At 40.2% G+C, this 18,383-nt stretch overlaps 1 protein-coding gene and 1 long non-coding RNA gene across 2 annotated transcripts; both read left to right on the top strand.

The window, feature by feature from the left end:
• Window positions 1-7,862: 7,862 nt before the first annotated feature.
• LOC130461074 (uncharacterized) lies at window positions 7,863-11,821 on the top strand. The gene is made up of 5 exons (XR_008921400.1): window positions 7,863-8,349; window positions 9,125-9,196; window positions 9,306-9,324; window positions 9,454-9,583; window positions 11,698-11,821. It is a non-coding gene; the product is annotated as an uncharacterized lncRNA (long non-coding RNA).
• Window positions 11,822-14,152: 2,331 nt separating this feature from the next.
• Window positions 14,153-15,262, top strand: LOC130461694 (uncharacterized). Its single transcript, XM_056829865.1, has one exon. The coding sequence runs from the start codon at window positions 14,153-14,155 to the stop codon at window positions 15,260-15,262; it is 1,110 nt and encodes a 369-aa protein (XP_056685843.1).
• Window positions 15,263-18,383: the final 3,121 nt, after the last annotated feature.

An 18,383-nucleotide genomic window follows, 5' to 3' on the forward strand; every position in this document is an offset into this window, starting at 1 on the left:
TATGACTTGCCACTTCTAACAACTACCCATTACGGCAGTTACTATTTTTAGCAGGTTTCCATAAATAGCAGGTTTCTATAAATAGCAGGTTTCGGGTGAAATGAAAAGGGTGATTGAGATTCGTTATTTTATAGGAGATGCGTTGCCAAGTGGAGATTTTATGTTCTCATCATCGAACCTTCCCTTCCGGGAATGGGGACAAAAGTAGGTGTCTACAGTTAGCCCCCACTTTGACTGAGTCTCGGGATGAGACGATGGTCAAAGTACTGGACAGAGTGCGTCACACAAGCCATAGTGTATGTGACTCATTTTGCGAGGGTCTCACGAGTCCCCGAGTGATAACATTTGACTTAAGGGTCATCACTTGAAGTGTCGACATATCCCTCACGTGTCATTGAGATTTGTCAACGGATAGTATAGAAACTCCCTCACTTTGTCATTGGAAGTATCTAAAGAGGCGTAGGAACTCCGTCACTTTGTCATTGGGAGTAGCTATAGATTTTTTCGAAATCAAAGATATAAAGTGTAATTGGGCCTGGCCAAGCCCAATCACGAGGTAAAAATGTTTTTAAAGATTCTCATTTTCAGGGTTAGCTAAACGAGAAAACCCCCTTGTTTTTATGGGACGTAAAATGAAGGAAAATCCAGCACATCGTTCTTTTTTGGAAAAACGGAAAACCAATCCTTTAATTTTTGGAGAAAAGGAAAACTACTCACATCGCTCTTTTTTGGAAAAACGGAAAACCAATCCTTTAATTTTTGGGAAAAAGGAAAACTACTCACATCGTTCTTTTTTGGAAAAACGGAAAACCAATCCTTTAGGCTATGTTCGGAACCGTGGCTGTTTTCCGTTTTTTCATTTTTTAATCAAAAAATAAAAATAAAGTTGTTCGGGTGAAGCGCTGAATAAAACAAATTTCTTGGGCTTTTGACAAAACAAAAGCGGAAAACCTAAAACCACTAAAAGTGGTTTTGGGAGTTCCGTTTTAAATTCCGCCCCTTCTAGCTCTCTCTCTCCATCTCCCTCTGCCTCTTGGTTCCTGTCATAGCTGTAACTTCTCTCAAGATTCAAGGCTTAAAGCTAGTACGGGTATGCAGACTTCTCTTCTTCTTCTTCTGTTTTTTTTTTCTTTTTGTTCTCCTTGAAATCATACTGTTCTCATATATTGTTTCATTGAATATATTTTTTTTTTTGATAAATTGGGTCATGGTCATCTGTCTACCCATCTTTGTTCTTTAGAAGCTAATTCCAAACTGATAATTCCGTGAACCAATTGTCTCGAACTCGTCAAAATTTTCAAACCAAGTTCGTTGATTTTGTGAAAAATTCTAATTTTTCTACCCATGTTCTTTAATATTTTTTTAATTGTTGATTTGTCTTTGTAAATTGGAATTGGTTTGGATATTTTTATTGTTTTGGTGTTATAAATGCACAAGTTTCCGGAGAATAGTGGTTGTTGAGTACATCGTAGTATTACAGTGTGTAATATTGATTGAATGTGTGAAGCAAATAAAAAATTCTGGATTGTTTAGAGAAGTATTTTTTGAGTGAACACTATATTTGATCACTGTTGGAGTGATTCCTTAGGTTGATTACTGTTCTTGTGTAAACGAGTGGATTATGTGGGAATTATTTTGCCCCTTCTAAGACGTTGTTACAATTCTTTTGATTTGATTGTTTTTGTACACCATATTTGCCTTGTTTGCGTACTTTTTTGTGCTATTTTGCTACTCGAATTTCAGATTGTTTCTTCTGGTCACTCTTCCATTTAGTTATATGCCAAATTCTTATATCATGTATTTATTATCACTTGATAGATGTCAATTCCGAACAATGAGATTAAGTGTGAACATGATGCCGTTGAGATTGATGGTATTGGAGGAGTAGGGGTGTGGAATGAAACTATTGAATCTTACTTGATAAGCTTGATAGAGGAAGAGGTGAAAAGGGGAAATAGGCCAACAACCACCCTTACCAAGCCAGCTTGGAAGACCGTCAAGCAAAGACTGAAAGAGAAGTCAAAAAAAGATTATAGTCAAGAACAACTTAAGAACAAATATAATCAATTAAGACAAAAATGGAAGGACTTTGGTAAATTAATAGGGGAAACTGGTATGGGATACAATGCTGTGACTTATCAACTTTCGGCCGAGGATGATGTATGGAAAAAGTTATATGAGGTACTTGATTGTCAAAAAATTTATTATAATTCTAATATATATGTAGTACGTTTTGTGGGGGGGGGGGGGGGAAGTATTTTTCACTAATCAACCTCTTTACCCTTTATTTCCATTGTTGCAGAAACATAAGTATGCCAAAACCTTTAGAAGGAAAGGATGTAAGCATTATGATAAAGTATGCACAATTGGTGATACAACAGCTACGGGTGCTAGTTCACATTCTTCTACAAAAAGCCCTTCTGATAGTGAGGATGAAAATGACACTGATGGAGAAGAAGGTGATTTAGAAAAACAATGTGAAGACGGTCCAAAAAACAAGAAAGTCAAAACTAATGTCAATCCTAAGAAATTAAGGGAGAGAGTTAATACAGCAATGGCAGATGCATTGGTTGCAATGAGTGAGAATTCTAAGAAAAAACTTGAACTTTTGAGAAAAAATTTAATGGTAGTGATGAAGGTGGACACTAATCGGCGGAGGATCATGATTTGCTAATGGAATGCGTTGATAAATTGAGTGCTCTCGAGGGAATTGACGGGGCTTCATTTGCAAAGGCAACTAAACTCATACATGATGATCCATTATGGAGGAAAATGTTCCTTCAATTTCCTGATGACAGGAAAATAGATTTTGTTCTTAATCTTTAAGCATGTCCTCTACAAATTTTATTAGAACTTTTTTTAGTATATGTTTGATGTTTTTTCGAACTCAATTTTGCTATTGTGTGTGTCAAGTACGAATCTTATTTAATAATGAGTTGATGGATGAATTTATGTTATCTCTTTTGCACTAGAAATTTGGATATGATATACATGATAGTGATTGCAGTTTAGATCGTTTATTGGTATTTAGTGATTATACTTATATCTTTTAATTAAAGTTGCAGATTGAAATGAGTTTAGATATTGAAGAATTTAATTTGGATATCGAAGAACTTTTATCAGATTCGGATGAGGAGGATTTTAAACAAATAATGACAATTTATATTAACTTCAAGAATAATGGATTTCTTAAAAAGAAACCCCGCTTGCAAAGGATTTCAAAGTTAACTGGTCATCAATATGTTCTTGAGCTTCTTAATGGACACCCAATGACATGTTTCGAATTGCTTCGAATGACTCCACCAATCTTTATTAGCTTGTGTGAAGAGTTAAAAAAAAGGGATAAGTTGAAAGACTCCAAATTTATATCAATTCAAGAACAAGTTGCAATGTTTCTTCTAATTATTTCTCATAATTCAAGGCAAAGATTTGCAGGCGATAGATTTCAACATTCTTTGGACACAATTCATCGTTATATTCGGAGGGTCTTGTATGCCATATCTTCTTTGTCGAAGCATTTGATCATTCCTCCACCATTTGATGAACCTCCTCCAGAGATAAAAAATAATCCAAGATATTATCCGATATTCAAGGTAATTTTTTTGTTCCATTATTTATTTTGTTTAAATATTATCTAAAGCTATTATGTGCATAGTTTTTCATTTTAACAATTTTCTACAGGATTGTATAGGAGCTATTGATGGAACTCATGTATCAGCACGTGTACCGCAAGATCAACAAATTCCATATCGGGGAAAAAAAGTTGAGCCTACGATGAACGTAATGTGTGCTTGCTCATTTGACATGAAATTCACATTTATGATGGTTGGATGGGAAGGTACGGCAAATGATTCAAGAATCTTTTGGGAAACGATTACAAATATAGAACAAACTAAGTTTCCAATGCCTCCGAGGAGGAAATATTGTCTAATTGACTCGGGGTACACAAATATGCCTGGCTTTCTTTCACCGTATCGTGGAGAACGGTATCATTTGCGTGACTACAGGGGAACAACGAGCCCACAAGGTCCAGAGGAGATATTTAATTATACACATTCTTCATTGCGTAATGTTATTGAAAGATGTTTTGGGGTGTTGAAAGCTAGATTCCCCATTCTCAAAGACATGCCTCCGTATGATTTAAAAAGACAAAAGTATATTATTTTGTCATGCTGTGTTGTCCACAATTTTATAAAAATGTGCAAGGATGGAGATCCCTTGTTCAGACATTATGCAGATGAAAACGTAGAACTTGAAGATGAAAGAATACCCAATGGCTCTGAAGAATTAGTGACTCCTAGTGTTAGTCAAAATGAACTTCGTCGAATGGGCAAGTTTCGAGATCGTTTAGCAAAACGTTTGTGGGAAAGACAAACTTCACAATGAAGTCACTGTTTAGAGACTAACAGTACATGGTATTTGACTATTTCTTTTTGGTTTTGTTACTTTTTTGTAGGTTTTTTATTTGAATTATGTTATGGCGTTATTAAATTAATTACCCATCAATTATATTATTAGTATTGTCAATGTTATAATGTGCATTTAGTTGTCAATGTTGCATGTATATGACGTACAACAACAAAATAATAATAAATTAATAATGATAATAAATAAATAATGATAATAATAATCTTAAAGAGGGGTAGGGATTAGAAATGACATAAGAGTAGTAGTTTGTATATGGTTTTAGTTAACTGTATACTAAAACTGAAACGGTTTTAAAAAAATAGAAAACCAAAACTGAAATTAGTTTTCAGTTTTTAAAAAACAGAAAACTGAAAACTGACAATGATGCCGAACAGGCCCAAGGACCTGCGCAGTTAGTGGCGCAGACCCCGCCGGCTAAAGATGGCGAGCCTGTCCGCTAAGGGTGGACCCCCCGTCCGAAAGAAGTGGAGGAATCTGTTTTGAAGTTTGTTTGCTTTTTGTTTTGAACATAAGGACTTACGCGGTTTGTGACGTAGACCCCGCCCGCTAAAGATGGCGAGCCTATTTTGAATTTGAAGATTTTATTTTTCGAAAACTGAGGACCTGCGCGGTTAGTGACGCAGACCCCGCCCGCTAAAGTTGGGCGAGCCTGTTTTTGTTTTTTGAAGAATTTATTTTCTTTTGAGGGATGCTCGGATTTAGTTGCAACCTGAATGTGGGTTGACAACGTGCTTAGACGGACCATTGTCTCGTGGTCGTCATCTTTCATGGTTTTGAGCTAGTCTTTACGGCTCAATTTTCCCACTACTTGGGTCCTTGATTAGGGGACTATGTATAAGTATCAACGGCGACCTTTGTCTTGAGGTCGTAATCCGATTTTATCTTTTGAGGTTATCCAAACACGGGACTTCGTACAGCGTAGTCTGGGAATATTATTTTAACTTTGCATACTCTCTTTTGAAATATATATTTTCTTTCGAGCCCCCAAGCATTCGTGCTTGATGGTCATTTCTTGTCAAAGAGATTCCTTGGGGATACGCATTTTGTAATGTCCTTGATCATGTTTGGGATTGTGCTCGTAAGTGCGAGCGATCTTTGTAGTGGTGTGCTACTCTTAACAAAGCCGTGAGGTGCGACTTTCAGGAATCGGCAATTTTCGAGTCGAACGGATACGGCAGGGCCCTATAGAAGTCAGGGGCCTTTTTTGGGTCTGGGATCATTTTCGGCGCCCATGCCTGGGCATTAAAGACTTCGGCGCCCAGCTCTGGGCGCTGAAAGTGATTTCTGGCGAGGTTTCTTGATGACACAGTTGGCCTCTTGTTCGCTCGTTTTCTTTTTTCTTTTCGTCTAGAGATTCTTTTTTGGAACGAACCGTTCATTTGAGATCACCGTTGATTGGTGAATAATTACTTCTCGAGAAACCGTAGCCTAATAGTGGACCAATGATGTTTATTATTTCCTTATTCGTTCACCATTTCTTAGCTTAGAACGATTGTGGGATTAATCTTCAACGCCCAAAGTCAGGCGTGGGATTTGGCGTCGGAGTTGATTATTGGGCAGATCTGCCTCTCTTCCGTTCACTTATTTCACTTGGAGATTCTACGTATTCTCTTCTCTTTTGTTTTTCTTTATTTTTGGAACGTAGAATTTTATTAGAGATCACAATGAGCTGAGTGATCGTGATGATTTCTCGAGAAGCCGTAGCCGATTGGTGGACTACGGTGTTTGTCGCTTTAGGGCGCTTATTTTAAGGAACGGTTGCTCTTAAGGCGTACAGTTATTGTAATAGTTGGGCGAGTCTATATGGCCCGAGGAACATACCTTGAGGCGTAAGACTTTGATCGCTCTTGTATATACTTTTTCTCTTGAACGTGTTCGTGAATGCTCGATTCTTAGAATGATGATATGAATGTGCGAACGAGCGTTCATAGAATGGCCGTTGCGTGCGGTCCATTAATCAGTTTGCTTGAATCAATTTTTTTTATTTTTTTTTGGAGCAATGACTGATGTTGAATAGTTTGCTTAGAAGCTTGATAGGGTTCAGGCCCGTTCATGAAGTGGGCTCAAGCATCGTGCCCTTTCGATCGTTCAAACATTTGCTTCGAGATTTTTTATTTTTCTATGGTTGTTTCGTAGCTTGGAGCCCCCAAGTATGCATGTTGGGATGCTTCCTTTTGGCGTACGACTTTTGTAGGTTCTTTCGAGAAAGATGCCTTGGGGTTCCGCTCGTGTAGGTACGAGCTATCCCTTTCGTGGTAGGTAATATTTTGCTACCTTTAATCCTTAATGTAGAAGTCGTGTGGCTTGCATTTTGAATTTGGGCGATAAGTAGTCTTTGCCTCTTTTACACATGCTCTTTGGTCGTGCCCGCATTAGTGCAATATGCCTTACTCTCTTTTTTTTTAGACTTACCGTGGGATGGTTGAACTTATGGTGCGACGTAGGCTTGTGTGGCCTAATCGCATGTATTAGAACATTTCTCTAGGTGTTGGGATATCATTATTATTTTTAGCATTGGAGTACTTCACCACGCCTCGTTCAGGTGCTTGAACGAGTGTAGCAATTTCTGCGTGGGTGTTCACGGCTTATTACTTCGTTCGATGCAAGGATTCATAGATGTTCCCTTTTTTTTTTATCCTTGATTTTTCTTTCGCCTTTGCTTTAGAACGACGTAGACTGTGTAACAGGCGCTTGTAGGGCGAGCGTTATGTGCAGTAGTTTGAGCGGAGTTTTGGTGACTCGCGATTTTCAATTACCCTCGTTAGTGGGGTGACTTTATATATTCTAAGTAGCGCTTAGAATTTGGGAGGGGTTGTAGCTATTCTAAGGTTCGTTTTACATGATTGGCCTCAGGATTGTGCCCCTATGACGTGTGTATAGCATTAGCGTCGAGAATTTGCGATAAAATCGTCATTTCGAGCATTTTTAGAGTGTTTTTCTCAAGCCCCCAATTGTAGCTACGGGATTGGCTTGGTGCTATAATGCTTTGCATACGTTTTTATGCATTCATGGTGACATGGATTATGAATAGTTTGAACCTGACTCGTTTAGTGCGAGGTACGTTCGAGTAGTGATTTGCTACTTCTCTTGTGAATGTCGTATTGTGCGACATTGCCATGTTCAAGGTAGTCACATGTTGAAGTGTGCCTTGACCAAAAGCTAGGGGCCTTTCTTTACCCCTAATTATATTTAGAAATAACAGCTGAGGTTAAATAGGTAAATACACTTTTCGTGTCCCCAAGCAAAAAGACCAAATTACCCCACCCTCACTTTAACCCCAGCCCCATTCCAAACCCTAAAAATGTTGTGCTCTCTCACCGACGTCACCGCACACTCTCCTCCCCCTCTCTCTTCTCTTCTGATTTCTTCTACTCCCCCAAAACCTTCTCCTCGCTTCATCCTCTCCTCCGTCCATCGCCATCACCATCACCATCACCATCACCGTCTTTTATTCTCTATCTTCGTCACGAAGCCGTTGAAAACGCCGGAAACTTTAAAGCGTGACGGGAGGAGGTAAACATGGATGAGTCGCCGCCATTGTTAATGTTCGTTGAAAAGACGACCTCCGCATTAGGATCCTGCAATCCAAATTCACCCTCCTCCAAATCACCGTTGTCGCTCAGTCGCCGACCACCGTATACTCCGCCGCTTTCTTAGCGCTGGGCAGTTCTGCTGCTGCTTTTTGGTAAATTGTTGGATTAATATTTTAGAGTGACCATGTAAATTAACAATTAACAAAGAAGATGTAGTTTTTTTTAGTTTTTCACGGGTTACTTATGTTAATTAGATACAAAGATGATTTGCTTTAATGGGGTTAATAAAAGGTAATCTGATTAGTTTGATTGTGTTTGTTTGTGCAGCGTTTGATCGGTGATGCTGCTAAGAATCAGGTTGCCATGAAGCCTACGAACATTGTTTTTGGTATATGTCAGTCTTTTACTTCTCCACTTCTTTTAACTTTTGAGTGATTCTTTGATCAGGCTTATGAATTTTGTGTTGGGAATTTGAATATAGTCTATCTGGATGTTTTGGTTGTGATTATTTGGTTAATTATATTTAGTGTTTGGAAAATTGTTGAAGGTTGTGTTTCTGGAGTATCTTCGTTGTAGAATTCGAGTAGGATCATTTATTCACGTTTGTATATTGTTTCGATTTTCTTAACGAGATTTTAGATTTCTTAGTCATTGATTTGTTCTTAGTATGACTTTTGAAAAATAGTAGTGTTTCAATTAGATGGGCTGCTGTGGAATTTAAAATCAATTTTGAGGACAAATTACTACTTATAACTTACAATTAAATTTGAATGTTCATGCTATATGTCACTAGGAAGGATCAACCCTAAAATAATTAGGAAGGCTCAATCGAAAGTCAAAGTAATTATCTCTTATTTTTTATTTTTCGGGTTTTATTTCAGTTTTAGGGTTTTTATCCAAATTCCAATTTTGATATTTTATTTCAGTAGATGGAAGCATGAGAATAAAATATAAACGGGTTCTTATACTCGAATTGATTCAATTGATTTAATTCCTCTTCTTGCTAATTCCTGTGAAGACTGACTCCTCTTTCATGTCTTAATTAGCTTATTGAATCCTCTTTCTGGACATTGAGCTAATTCCAATTTATTCTGAAATAACAGCCACAAAATTCAGTTTTAGGGTTTTTATTCTGATATGGTAATTTGTTGATTTCTGCTCAGTTTCTTCATAAAGAGGTTTCTATTCGAATTGCGCGCAAGCTATTGAACTTGATAATGCGTTATTGAATTCGGGTGAGATTTCAACAATTTTTATTGAATTTTCATTTTTTTCGAATTGATTCTGGAGATTTTGTTGATTTGATGTGTTTTTTTTCCTATTTTTGTTTGAATTTCTTAACAGGCTCTTCAATAATCAAATGGTATGACATCTTACCTAATTTAAGTTTAAAATCTAGCACCCACGATTTAGATCTTTATTAAATTTTTATCCGAACACTCAATTTCAATGATTTCAGTACGTGAACACCTTCTCGATGTTTCAACTTCAGATACCGTCTTTATGCAAGAAACTCCCATAAAAGTGTTGACATCCAACTTGATGATTTTGGCGCGATCCTGGCAGTTCAGCTGCTGCGGGAATTAAAAGAGGCAACTACGTGTCAATACTCTACACTCCTGGTAAAGTAAAAATCTCTACCACTGAGCTCAATAATTTTGTCATTTATGAATGCCCTCACCCCGTGTGATAGGTCTAGATGACCTTCCACCTGTTTGGAAAGACACGTCTAATTGAGCTGCAAAATTACGCAGTAGCTTATTTCACTACCTCATTTTTATAATCCCAATTTGCTGAAGATATACAGCTTTTCTTTCAAGTTTTTAAGTTGATTTTATAATTTCTAATTTCTCTGGACAACGTATTATATCAGAAAGTTTGTGATATAAAGATGATCAGAAGTTTGTGACAACGTAATAGAGATCCCAGATTAATAAGTTTGTGTTAGTTTGCTGGGAGCTTAATCTGATACTTGGGGGATTCAAGGTATCGGACTTTCAAAAAACATATAATATAAAAAAGGCAAAAGCAAACAGCAGGAATGAGATTTCTTATTCCATCCTGATTCAGATATTTGCTAAACAAATAGGCTTATTTGTAAAGTAAACTCATGTCTCAAGGCATGGACTAGATTTCTAAATCCTAAAGTTGATACCAAGTCAGCGAGTCCGTCACAAATAATTTTCATCACATCATATCAAATTTTGTAAGGAATGAAAAGCGTCCGTAGTCTAATGGATAGGACATAGGTCTTATAAACCTTTGGTATAGGTTCAAATGCTATTGGACGCAAATAATTATATCGCGAATCATCTAATTATATAGTTAGATGATTCGCGATCTGTAAACTCATAATTAGATATGACAATCTAATAGGAATCTAATAGTCATCCTCAATAATCTAAATTATTGATATTAATATCCAATCTAATAGTGATATTAGATTGGCTTCCGTAAACGAATTAAAATCTCATCTGGAAGGGTAAACCTAATGTACACCTAATCCTCTATTAGTCTTTATCTGAATGATGACTTTAATGGGTTTGGTTTAATCTCCAACTATCTATGCATCGTTAGCTTATATAATAGAGATAGAATAAGAAGCCAATCTAATGTGAATCTAATGCATAAAATACGAATAAGAAGCCAATCTAATGTATAGAATAAGAAGCCAATCAAATGTGAATCCTTCTCCTGTGTAGATACATATCTACTTAAATAAAAAAAATTCAATTTGCAGATACCCAATGAAATATTTGTCTGGAAAATGCTTAAATTATCAGTCTTATATGCAATTACGTATGAAATTTATATAATAGCAAATTTAATTTCAAAAAAAGTGCATGAAAACTGGTTCTAAGATGTTGGGGAAGAAGATTCTGCAGAAGTACACAACTGGGTTCTGTAGGTGCAGTTTGATTTTCAGATTTCTGATATGTGCAAATTGGTTGTGCTGTTAGTGTTTGCAAGCTGTTTGTTGTGTTGTTACGGTCTGCTGCTATGGGTTGTTCATTGCAGCTTCTACTTCTATTGTTTTTTGGATGCTGCTGTGTTTCTACAATGTGTAGTGTGAGTGTGCTTTTTTGCTGCAGCTCTACTTTCTGTTGCTAGGTTGTTCCTGCTGTACGCAGGTTGTTTCAAGTGTTGTTTTTCTTCTGTTTTTCCCAACAGCAGCTATAGTATTCTGCTGCACTGTTCTACTGCTGTCTTAGCATTATTGTTGCTAGGTTGTTCTGTTTTTGCTAAACTATTTTGTTTTTTTAGGGTGCGGTTTGTGCACCCTTCTTTGTTGGTTGTTGTATCTTTCCTTAACTCTGTTTTTTCCACCTTTTGTTGCAAAATCCCTATTAGTATTTTTTTGGTTTTAGCCAAATTATGTTGGACCGGTTCCTTATGTACGAGTATAGTGAGCTTTTGTTGGTTTTAGATTGTGTTGAATTTAAGGTAAATTGAAGAAAGGGCATCTCAAGAAAACTCCATGGTATCTCATTTTTATTTTACACAGGGGTGTCGATGACTGATTGATCTTCCTAAGTAGGGAGTGATAATTAGAGGTTTTTGAGGGTCTTTCGGGGAAAATAAGAGTGCATCATATTGATCTTCCTTGATCTAATTCTAGCTCCTTACTTTTGTGTTTATAGAGGTTTTTTGGGTTTTATAAGCTTTGCAACATGCACATAGCTCATGGATGCAACTTTCAGTGACATCAACACTAAACTATATTGTATGTATATAGGTAGCTCAGTGGAAGGATTGCACTAGCAAAAGATTGAAGATTTGAGCTCACAACTTCAAACTCGGGCAACAATTCAAGCCTTCGGACTTGACCAATGTCATCTCCAAGAATGAAAATTCATTGAAATAGATTCATAGATTTGAGAACAATTGCGAACATTTTCCACTTCAGTAATGAAATTTTGATCTACCGTTGTGATATATTAGTTGTAACAACACAATATTAAGTTTTTATATGATTTCGCACGCATCGCGTGCATATAAGACTAGTACTTAGATTAAACCAACGACTCTTTATTAAGTTCGAAGAAGTCTTTGAAAATTATTTAAAATCCGAGTCCGACTGTGTACAATCCGAGGTGTCCTAAGTAAGTGGACTTATAGAAGGGTTCGTACAGGATTATATGAGTGAATCAAACTACTGTTACGATTTTTGGAATGCTGTCTAAGGATTTGCTGGAAGCCAGGGTGCAGGCGTCAAGATATACTTGTGCCCGTTTGGCATATGCTTTAGGCTTTTAGGGCCATCTTTTCCAGAATTGCGGGAATATAAACCGTTTTCAAATTGACTTAGATTTACTTGGTGTATGTCTGCACAAAAGGTCAAGGTATACTTAGTTCTTTTCCCTAGTTCTTTCATTTCAATTTTTTAGCCCCCAGTTGCTATTATGTCTTCCCATTAATAATGCTTTTAGATTTCGATTTTAGATGCCCGTGTCATATGATTGAGTAGGGTGAGCCTTGGTTAAGTGCCAAGTCCTATTGACAATGTCTGATTTTTTTCAAAGGGAATTAGCAAGCATTTGAATTACCATGAACGGGTGCCCTGAGTTCGAAGGAACGATGGGGCGATGCCGTAGAACAATCCTCTTTATTGCAAGCTTACTGCCTTTACTACTTGTTGGCGATTATGACTGTGTCTAGTGGTGAAAGAAGGTCTTTAAGAGAACGACTATGTCTAGTGGTGAAAGAAGGTCTTTAAGTGAGTTAGTTCGCTTTAGGGAGGGTCAAGTCGAGTACTTTAGAGGTCATGGACGCTTGCGCTAGCCCCCATTCAATTGAGGTAAAGCGATCTTTTGAGTCTTGGCTAAGTGCCTAGGAGTGTGAGTGCTCCTTCTGGCAAGGGTACGTGCCCTTATTACTTTTCGATGTGTGCTCGTTTTGGCTGATGACTTGGATTCTTCCTTTGACTTAAATTTTTCTTTCGACTTGGATTGCAAGTAATTAAATTTCAATAAGGGACTCTATTTTTTTATTCTTGTTATTCTATAGGCTTTAACATTTTTGCAAATTGGTTGGACCGAATCATGGATTGCCTACGTATCCGCCTTAAATAGATTTAATTTGGAATTAGGTCTTGCGTAGTTCTTAGTCAGAAAATGGTTTCTTAGAATGCCGATTTTAAACAAGTACGTTCAAGTGGAATCGTAATGTTTGAAATAGGGTGAAATTTATTTTAATCTGCTGCTTTGCCGTAAGCCATAAATTTGTTTTATATATTTTTTGAGTACATAATTTTTTGAGTACATGTATTTTTTGGTACGTATATCTGAATACATGTTGTACCCCTCCAAGTGTTCGTTATTTTTCCGTGTATGTGCGGATAAAATGACGAGCACTTCTGGACAAAATTTGGCAAGCAGAGAGGTTCAGCGCCCAGGCTGGGGCGTTAAGGATTTCGGCGCCCAGCCCAGGGCGCTGAAAATGATTTCTGATCTTTTTTGGTGCGCTACATGCTTCTTATTTAGACGAACTTTAAAGGTGCTTTGCAAAGTTTTTTTTTTAATTATTTATTATTATTTTTTGTACTTTTCATTTGTCTTCTTTTTTTTATTCGTGACTCAAGACGGCTTGAAAGATGGGTCGAATGAGATAGGATAATTTGTATAGGTATTAGTCAAGCATGAGGATTACATCTGCTAGGACTCACAATTTGCAGCCTCGTGCTAGTTGTTAGGGGGAAAAATACCCTCTTGGTGACGTGGGCATACATGGCAAGCATTGCTTACGTGGCTGCCAACAAGGCGCAAGGTGGCATTAATCGAACGGCATTCCCAACTGCTGGGCTCAAAACGGCCGTTACAAACCTTTGATGAAGCCGGCCTTCATTACGTATTTATTATCTAATTATGGGCAATTATTCCATAAACGTTACATTCTTGTTATGAATGCCTATAAAATGGCTTAGTCTTGTCTATTTTACATACATGATTTCCGAGTAATAAACCAACAATTATCCTATGCTATTACATCTTGCTCTCACCATTTTCAATTATCTAGCTCGATCGATTGTTAGCACCTTCATCAAGGCAAGCTCGTCTCTAAGTCGAATTTGCCCAAAACAATTTGGCGCCCACCGTGGGGCTGACAATCAAAAGCAGCTCGATAATACCATTCCAATCACCATGGCTGGAAATGCTAGCTCATCCGACGATATTACTCGTCGCTTCGAAGCCATGGAGCAGCGCATCGACATCCTCCAAAAGGAGAACGAAGCATTGCACTCTCAAGTGAGGTCCACTGCCTCCATCGCCACCGGATCCAGGTTCCAGTACCGACGAGACACCGCCGGGTTAAACCGCCATTTGGATCTTGACGCCGCTCCAGATCACCCCCTCCATGTACCTTGTGGCGAACCTGGGGGTCCTGTTCTCCAGCAGATCCGCGAGTTCGATCCATTACCGAACCAACCCCGTTCTAACCCGAGTTGGCTTCCCCCGCCTCCAACTCAACCATCTTCTGCAGGTATATCGGCAGCAGTTGTCACCTCGACGGCCGCCCGGGTAACCCCACCTCAGGTCGGCATGACGACATCCACCATGGTGACGGCCCCCGCCTCCGCTCCGGTGTCTCGTCCGCTGCCTCCCCCAATGGTGACCGCGTCAATGCCCCTGCTTGTTACGCTTCCGGCGCAAGGACCAACGCCAGCGATTCAAATGCCATGGGATCAACTCTTCTCTCAACAAGTCGTCCAACCTGTCGTCAACCTGGTCACCTCGACACCAGGGGCACCTCCCCAGTTGATGACGGCCCCTTCAGCTAACCAGGCGCCGCAAGCAGCGTTTCCCAATGCGAACGCCCAAATGCGCCCCGACTCTTCTCGAAACTATTCTCCATACACACCTCTTAACAGGTCAGTCGTTCCGGTCAATCACGGTTTCGTAACTCCTTTCCCTTATATTGCAGGTACCCGCGCTACTCAAGGAACGCCCCCTTACATGCAACAAGTGGTGCCACAGTTCAATCCTCACCAACATCAAGGCGTATACCCACAGAGTACCTACTATCAACATCTCCAAGCCAGCCTTCCAGAAACGTTTAGCCCCCTCGTTCCGGTGCTCAACAACATCTGTGAGAACACCAATCACCAACTTCAACAAATAATGACCATGATAAACAAAATTCCTGGTGTACCAACACCGATCAAAGAAGCCAGCCTAGACAGTTATGCCGACTCCCCATATGCTGATCCCATTGATGCAATAGACATCCCAAAACGATTTAGCCCACCCAACATGCCCATGTACGACGGGACGACCGACCCCAGAGAACCTACAAGCACATGAGAGAAGCCAGCCTTTGCAAAGGTTTCAGTTCGACATTGGTTGGGCCCGCCTTGAAGTGGTTGACTAGCCTGCCGAATGGATGCATTACCTCTTTTGCTCACCTCGACAACATGCTCAACCAGCAGTTCGCCAGCAGCAGATGTCTAGAAAAGTAGACAAGCGACTTATACCGAGTAATCCAACGTCCTGACGAACCCCTTAAGGATTATATAGCCCGGTTCATCAGGGAGAAGGTGACTGTTCCTGAATGTGATGTTCCGACAGCCATCGAGGCGTTCAGACAGGGATTATATGGCGAAACCGACTCTAGAGGGATTTAATCAAATACCCCTGCAAGACGTTCGAAGATGCTCAAGCCAAAGCAATGGCCCAAGTTAGGTTGGAAGAAACTCTCCATCTCGGAAAGGGGGCAATGACTATTCAAAGACGGAGAGACGGTTGCCCTACCCCAAGAGGACCAACGACCGCCCTGCTCCTTATTCCCGACCTCAGCATGTAGCAGTAGTGGAAGAAGACGACGACTCCGACTGGAAGAACGGCCCAGATCTACCTCAAAAATTAACGAATATTCTTTCTGTGTTGACACTGTAGGTCTGATGAACCACCTCTCGAAGATGGGGAAAGCAGTGCAATGGCCGCCGAAGTCTAGCAAACCCGAGTCGAAGAAGGATCCCTCCAAATGGTGTGATTTCCATGCCGACATCGGTCACACAACCAACGACTGCGTCGCGTTGAGGAGAGAAGTAGCCTGCCTGCTGAAAAATGGTTACCTCAAGGACGTCATGTCAGATAAAGCTCGTGGCGTCATTAGCAAAGACAACTCTAACTCTCCATCTCGACCTCCTCCACCTCCCCCTCATACTAAAACTGTAAATTTCATTGCTGGAGGTTCTGACATTTGTGGTTTAACTTATTCTGCAGCGAAGAGACATGCCCTAGAAAACGAGATAGATAAACCAGTCCGAGCTATAGCTGCCAAATACTTAACCCCTATATCTTTTGATGAATCTGATGCAGGGGACATCTCAGACAAACATCACGACGGCTTGGTGATATCTATTCCTGTTGGAAACTGCATGATCAAACGAGTCCTTGTCGACAATGGCAGCTCAACTAACGTGATGATGCTCGACGCCCTCAAAGAGATGGGACTCAACCCAGACACATACGTCGTCAAAAAGTCCACCGTGCTGATAGGGTTCAGTGGCGAAGCAAAAACCACCTTCGGAGAAGTTACCCTACCCGTTTACGCACAAGGGATCAACCAACAGGTAAAATTTTGTGTTATGGACTGCCCTTCATCTTACAACATTGTTTTGGGCAGGCCCTGGATCCACGACATGAAGGCCATCCCTTCGACATATCACCAAACCATCAAGTTCCCGACTCGGTGGGGGGTTCAAGAAATCAAAGGAGACCAGCAAGAGTCCAAGGAATGCTATAAGGCGGCCCTAAAGCCATCGGCCACAAATAAATCCTCATTATAGCAATTACAGTCCAACTCCGAACCAGCAGGCTACGAAGAGCCCAAATCTGAACAACTCCACGAGATCATCTTGGATCCTGCGAAACCAGAACAGGTCGTCTTTATTGGATGCGATGTACCCGACGACATCAGGTCGGAGCTCGTTACATTTCTCAAAGCCAACGCGGATTGCTTCGCATGGTCCCACAAAGATATCCCAGGCATCAGCCCAGACGTCATCACTCACAAACTCAGTGTCGACCACCGACATATGCCTGTCAAACAAAAGCGGCGGAAGTTCGCTCCAGAACGCAACCAAATTATCAATGATGAAGTTCAGCAACTACTAGATACAGGAAAAATCAGGGAGGCAAAATATCCAGACTGGTTGGCCATTGTCGTCGTAGTCAGGAAGAAGAATGGGAAATGGCGAGTGTGCATAGATTTCACCGACATCAACAAAGCATGCCCTAAAGATTCTTTTCCCTTACCCCACATCGACGCCATGGTTGACGCTACTGCGGGACACGAGATGCTCACATTCATGGACGCGTTCAGTGGCTACAACCAGATTTTGATGCACCCAGAATATCAAGAGAAAACCGCCTTCATCACGGAGCGGGGAACTTATTGTTATAAGGTCACGCCGTTCGGATTAAGGAACGCAGGCGCCACCTATCAGCGCCTAGTCAACAAAATGTTCAGAAAACAACTGGGCGACACAATGGAAGTCTACATCGACGACATGCTTGTGAAATCCAAGAAAGCCTCGGATCACATCATGCATCTTCAGCAAGCCTTCGACGTGCTGCGAGAGTACAGTATGAAACTCAACCCCACCAAATGTTCGTTCGGAGTCTCTTCTGGAAAATTCTTAGGTTACATGGTTACTGAAAGAGGTATCGAAGCTAGCCCTGATCAGATCCGCGCAATCATCAACCTACAATCACCTTGAAATCAGAAGGACGTAAAAAAATTAGCAGGCCGAGTGGCTGCCCTCTACCGCTTCATCTCCAGGTCGTCCGAAAAGTGCAAATTGTTCTACGACATCCTCAGGAAAAATGAGAAGTTTAGCTGGACTGACCGACATGAAGCCGCGTTACAGCAACTCAAGCAATACCTGTCAAACCCCCCGTTATTGTCCAAACCAAAAAACAATGAAGTACTACAAGTATACCTCGCAGTTACGGAGTCGACCATCAGTGTAGTGTTAGTACGGGAAGAAGACGGAAAGAAGCTACCTTTTTATTACGTCAGTAAGTCTTTACTTAGCGCCGAAACAAGGTACTCTCATCTCGAAAAACTTGTCCTTGCTTTAGTCATTGCTTCTGTTAAATTGCGTCCTTATTTCGAATGTCATCCTATCACTGTTAGAACTAACTATCCCATGAAGTCAATCATGAGGAAACCCGAGTTGTCTGGAAGGATGTCCAAATGGGCTATACAATTAGGTTGTTACGACATCCGGTACGAACCTCGCACAACCATCAAGTCGCAAGCCCTGGCTGATTTTGTGGCTGACTTCAGCCCGAGCCTCCAACACGAAGTCGATCATGAAGTCAACACACTGACCAACAATGGATCCTCGTCTACATGGACCCTACATACTGACGGCTCCTCCAACATACGGGGGACAGGCCTCGGCATCGTGCTAAA

This window comes from Spinacia oleracea, chromosome 5 (genome assembly GCF_020520425.1).
Source record: "Spinacia oleracea cultivar Varoflay chromosome 5, BTI_SOV_V1, whole genome shotgun sequence".
In the NCBI taxonomy this organism is placed as follows: domain Eukaryota; kingdom Viridiplantae; phylum Streptophyta; class Magnoliopsida; order Caryophyllales; family Amaranthaceae; genus Spinacia; species Spinacia oleracea.

Bases quoted from the DNA above. Each gene is read 5' to 3' on its own strand.
- LOC130461694 (XM_056829865.1), top strand. From the start codon at position 14,153: ATGGAGCAGCGCATCGACATCCTCCAAAAGGAGAACGAAGCATTGCAC.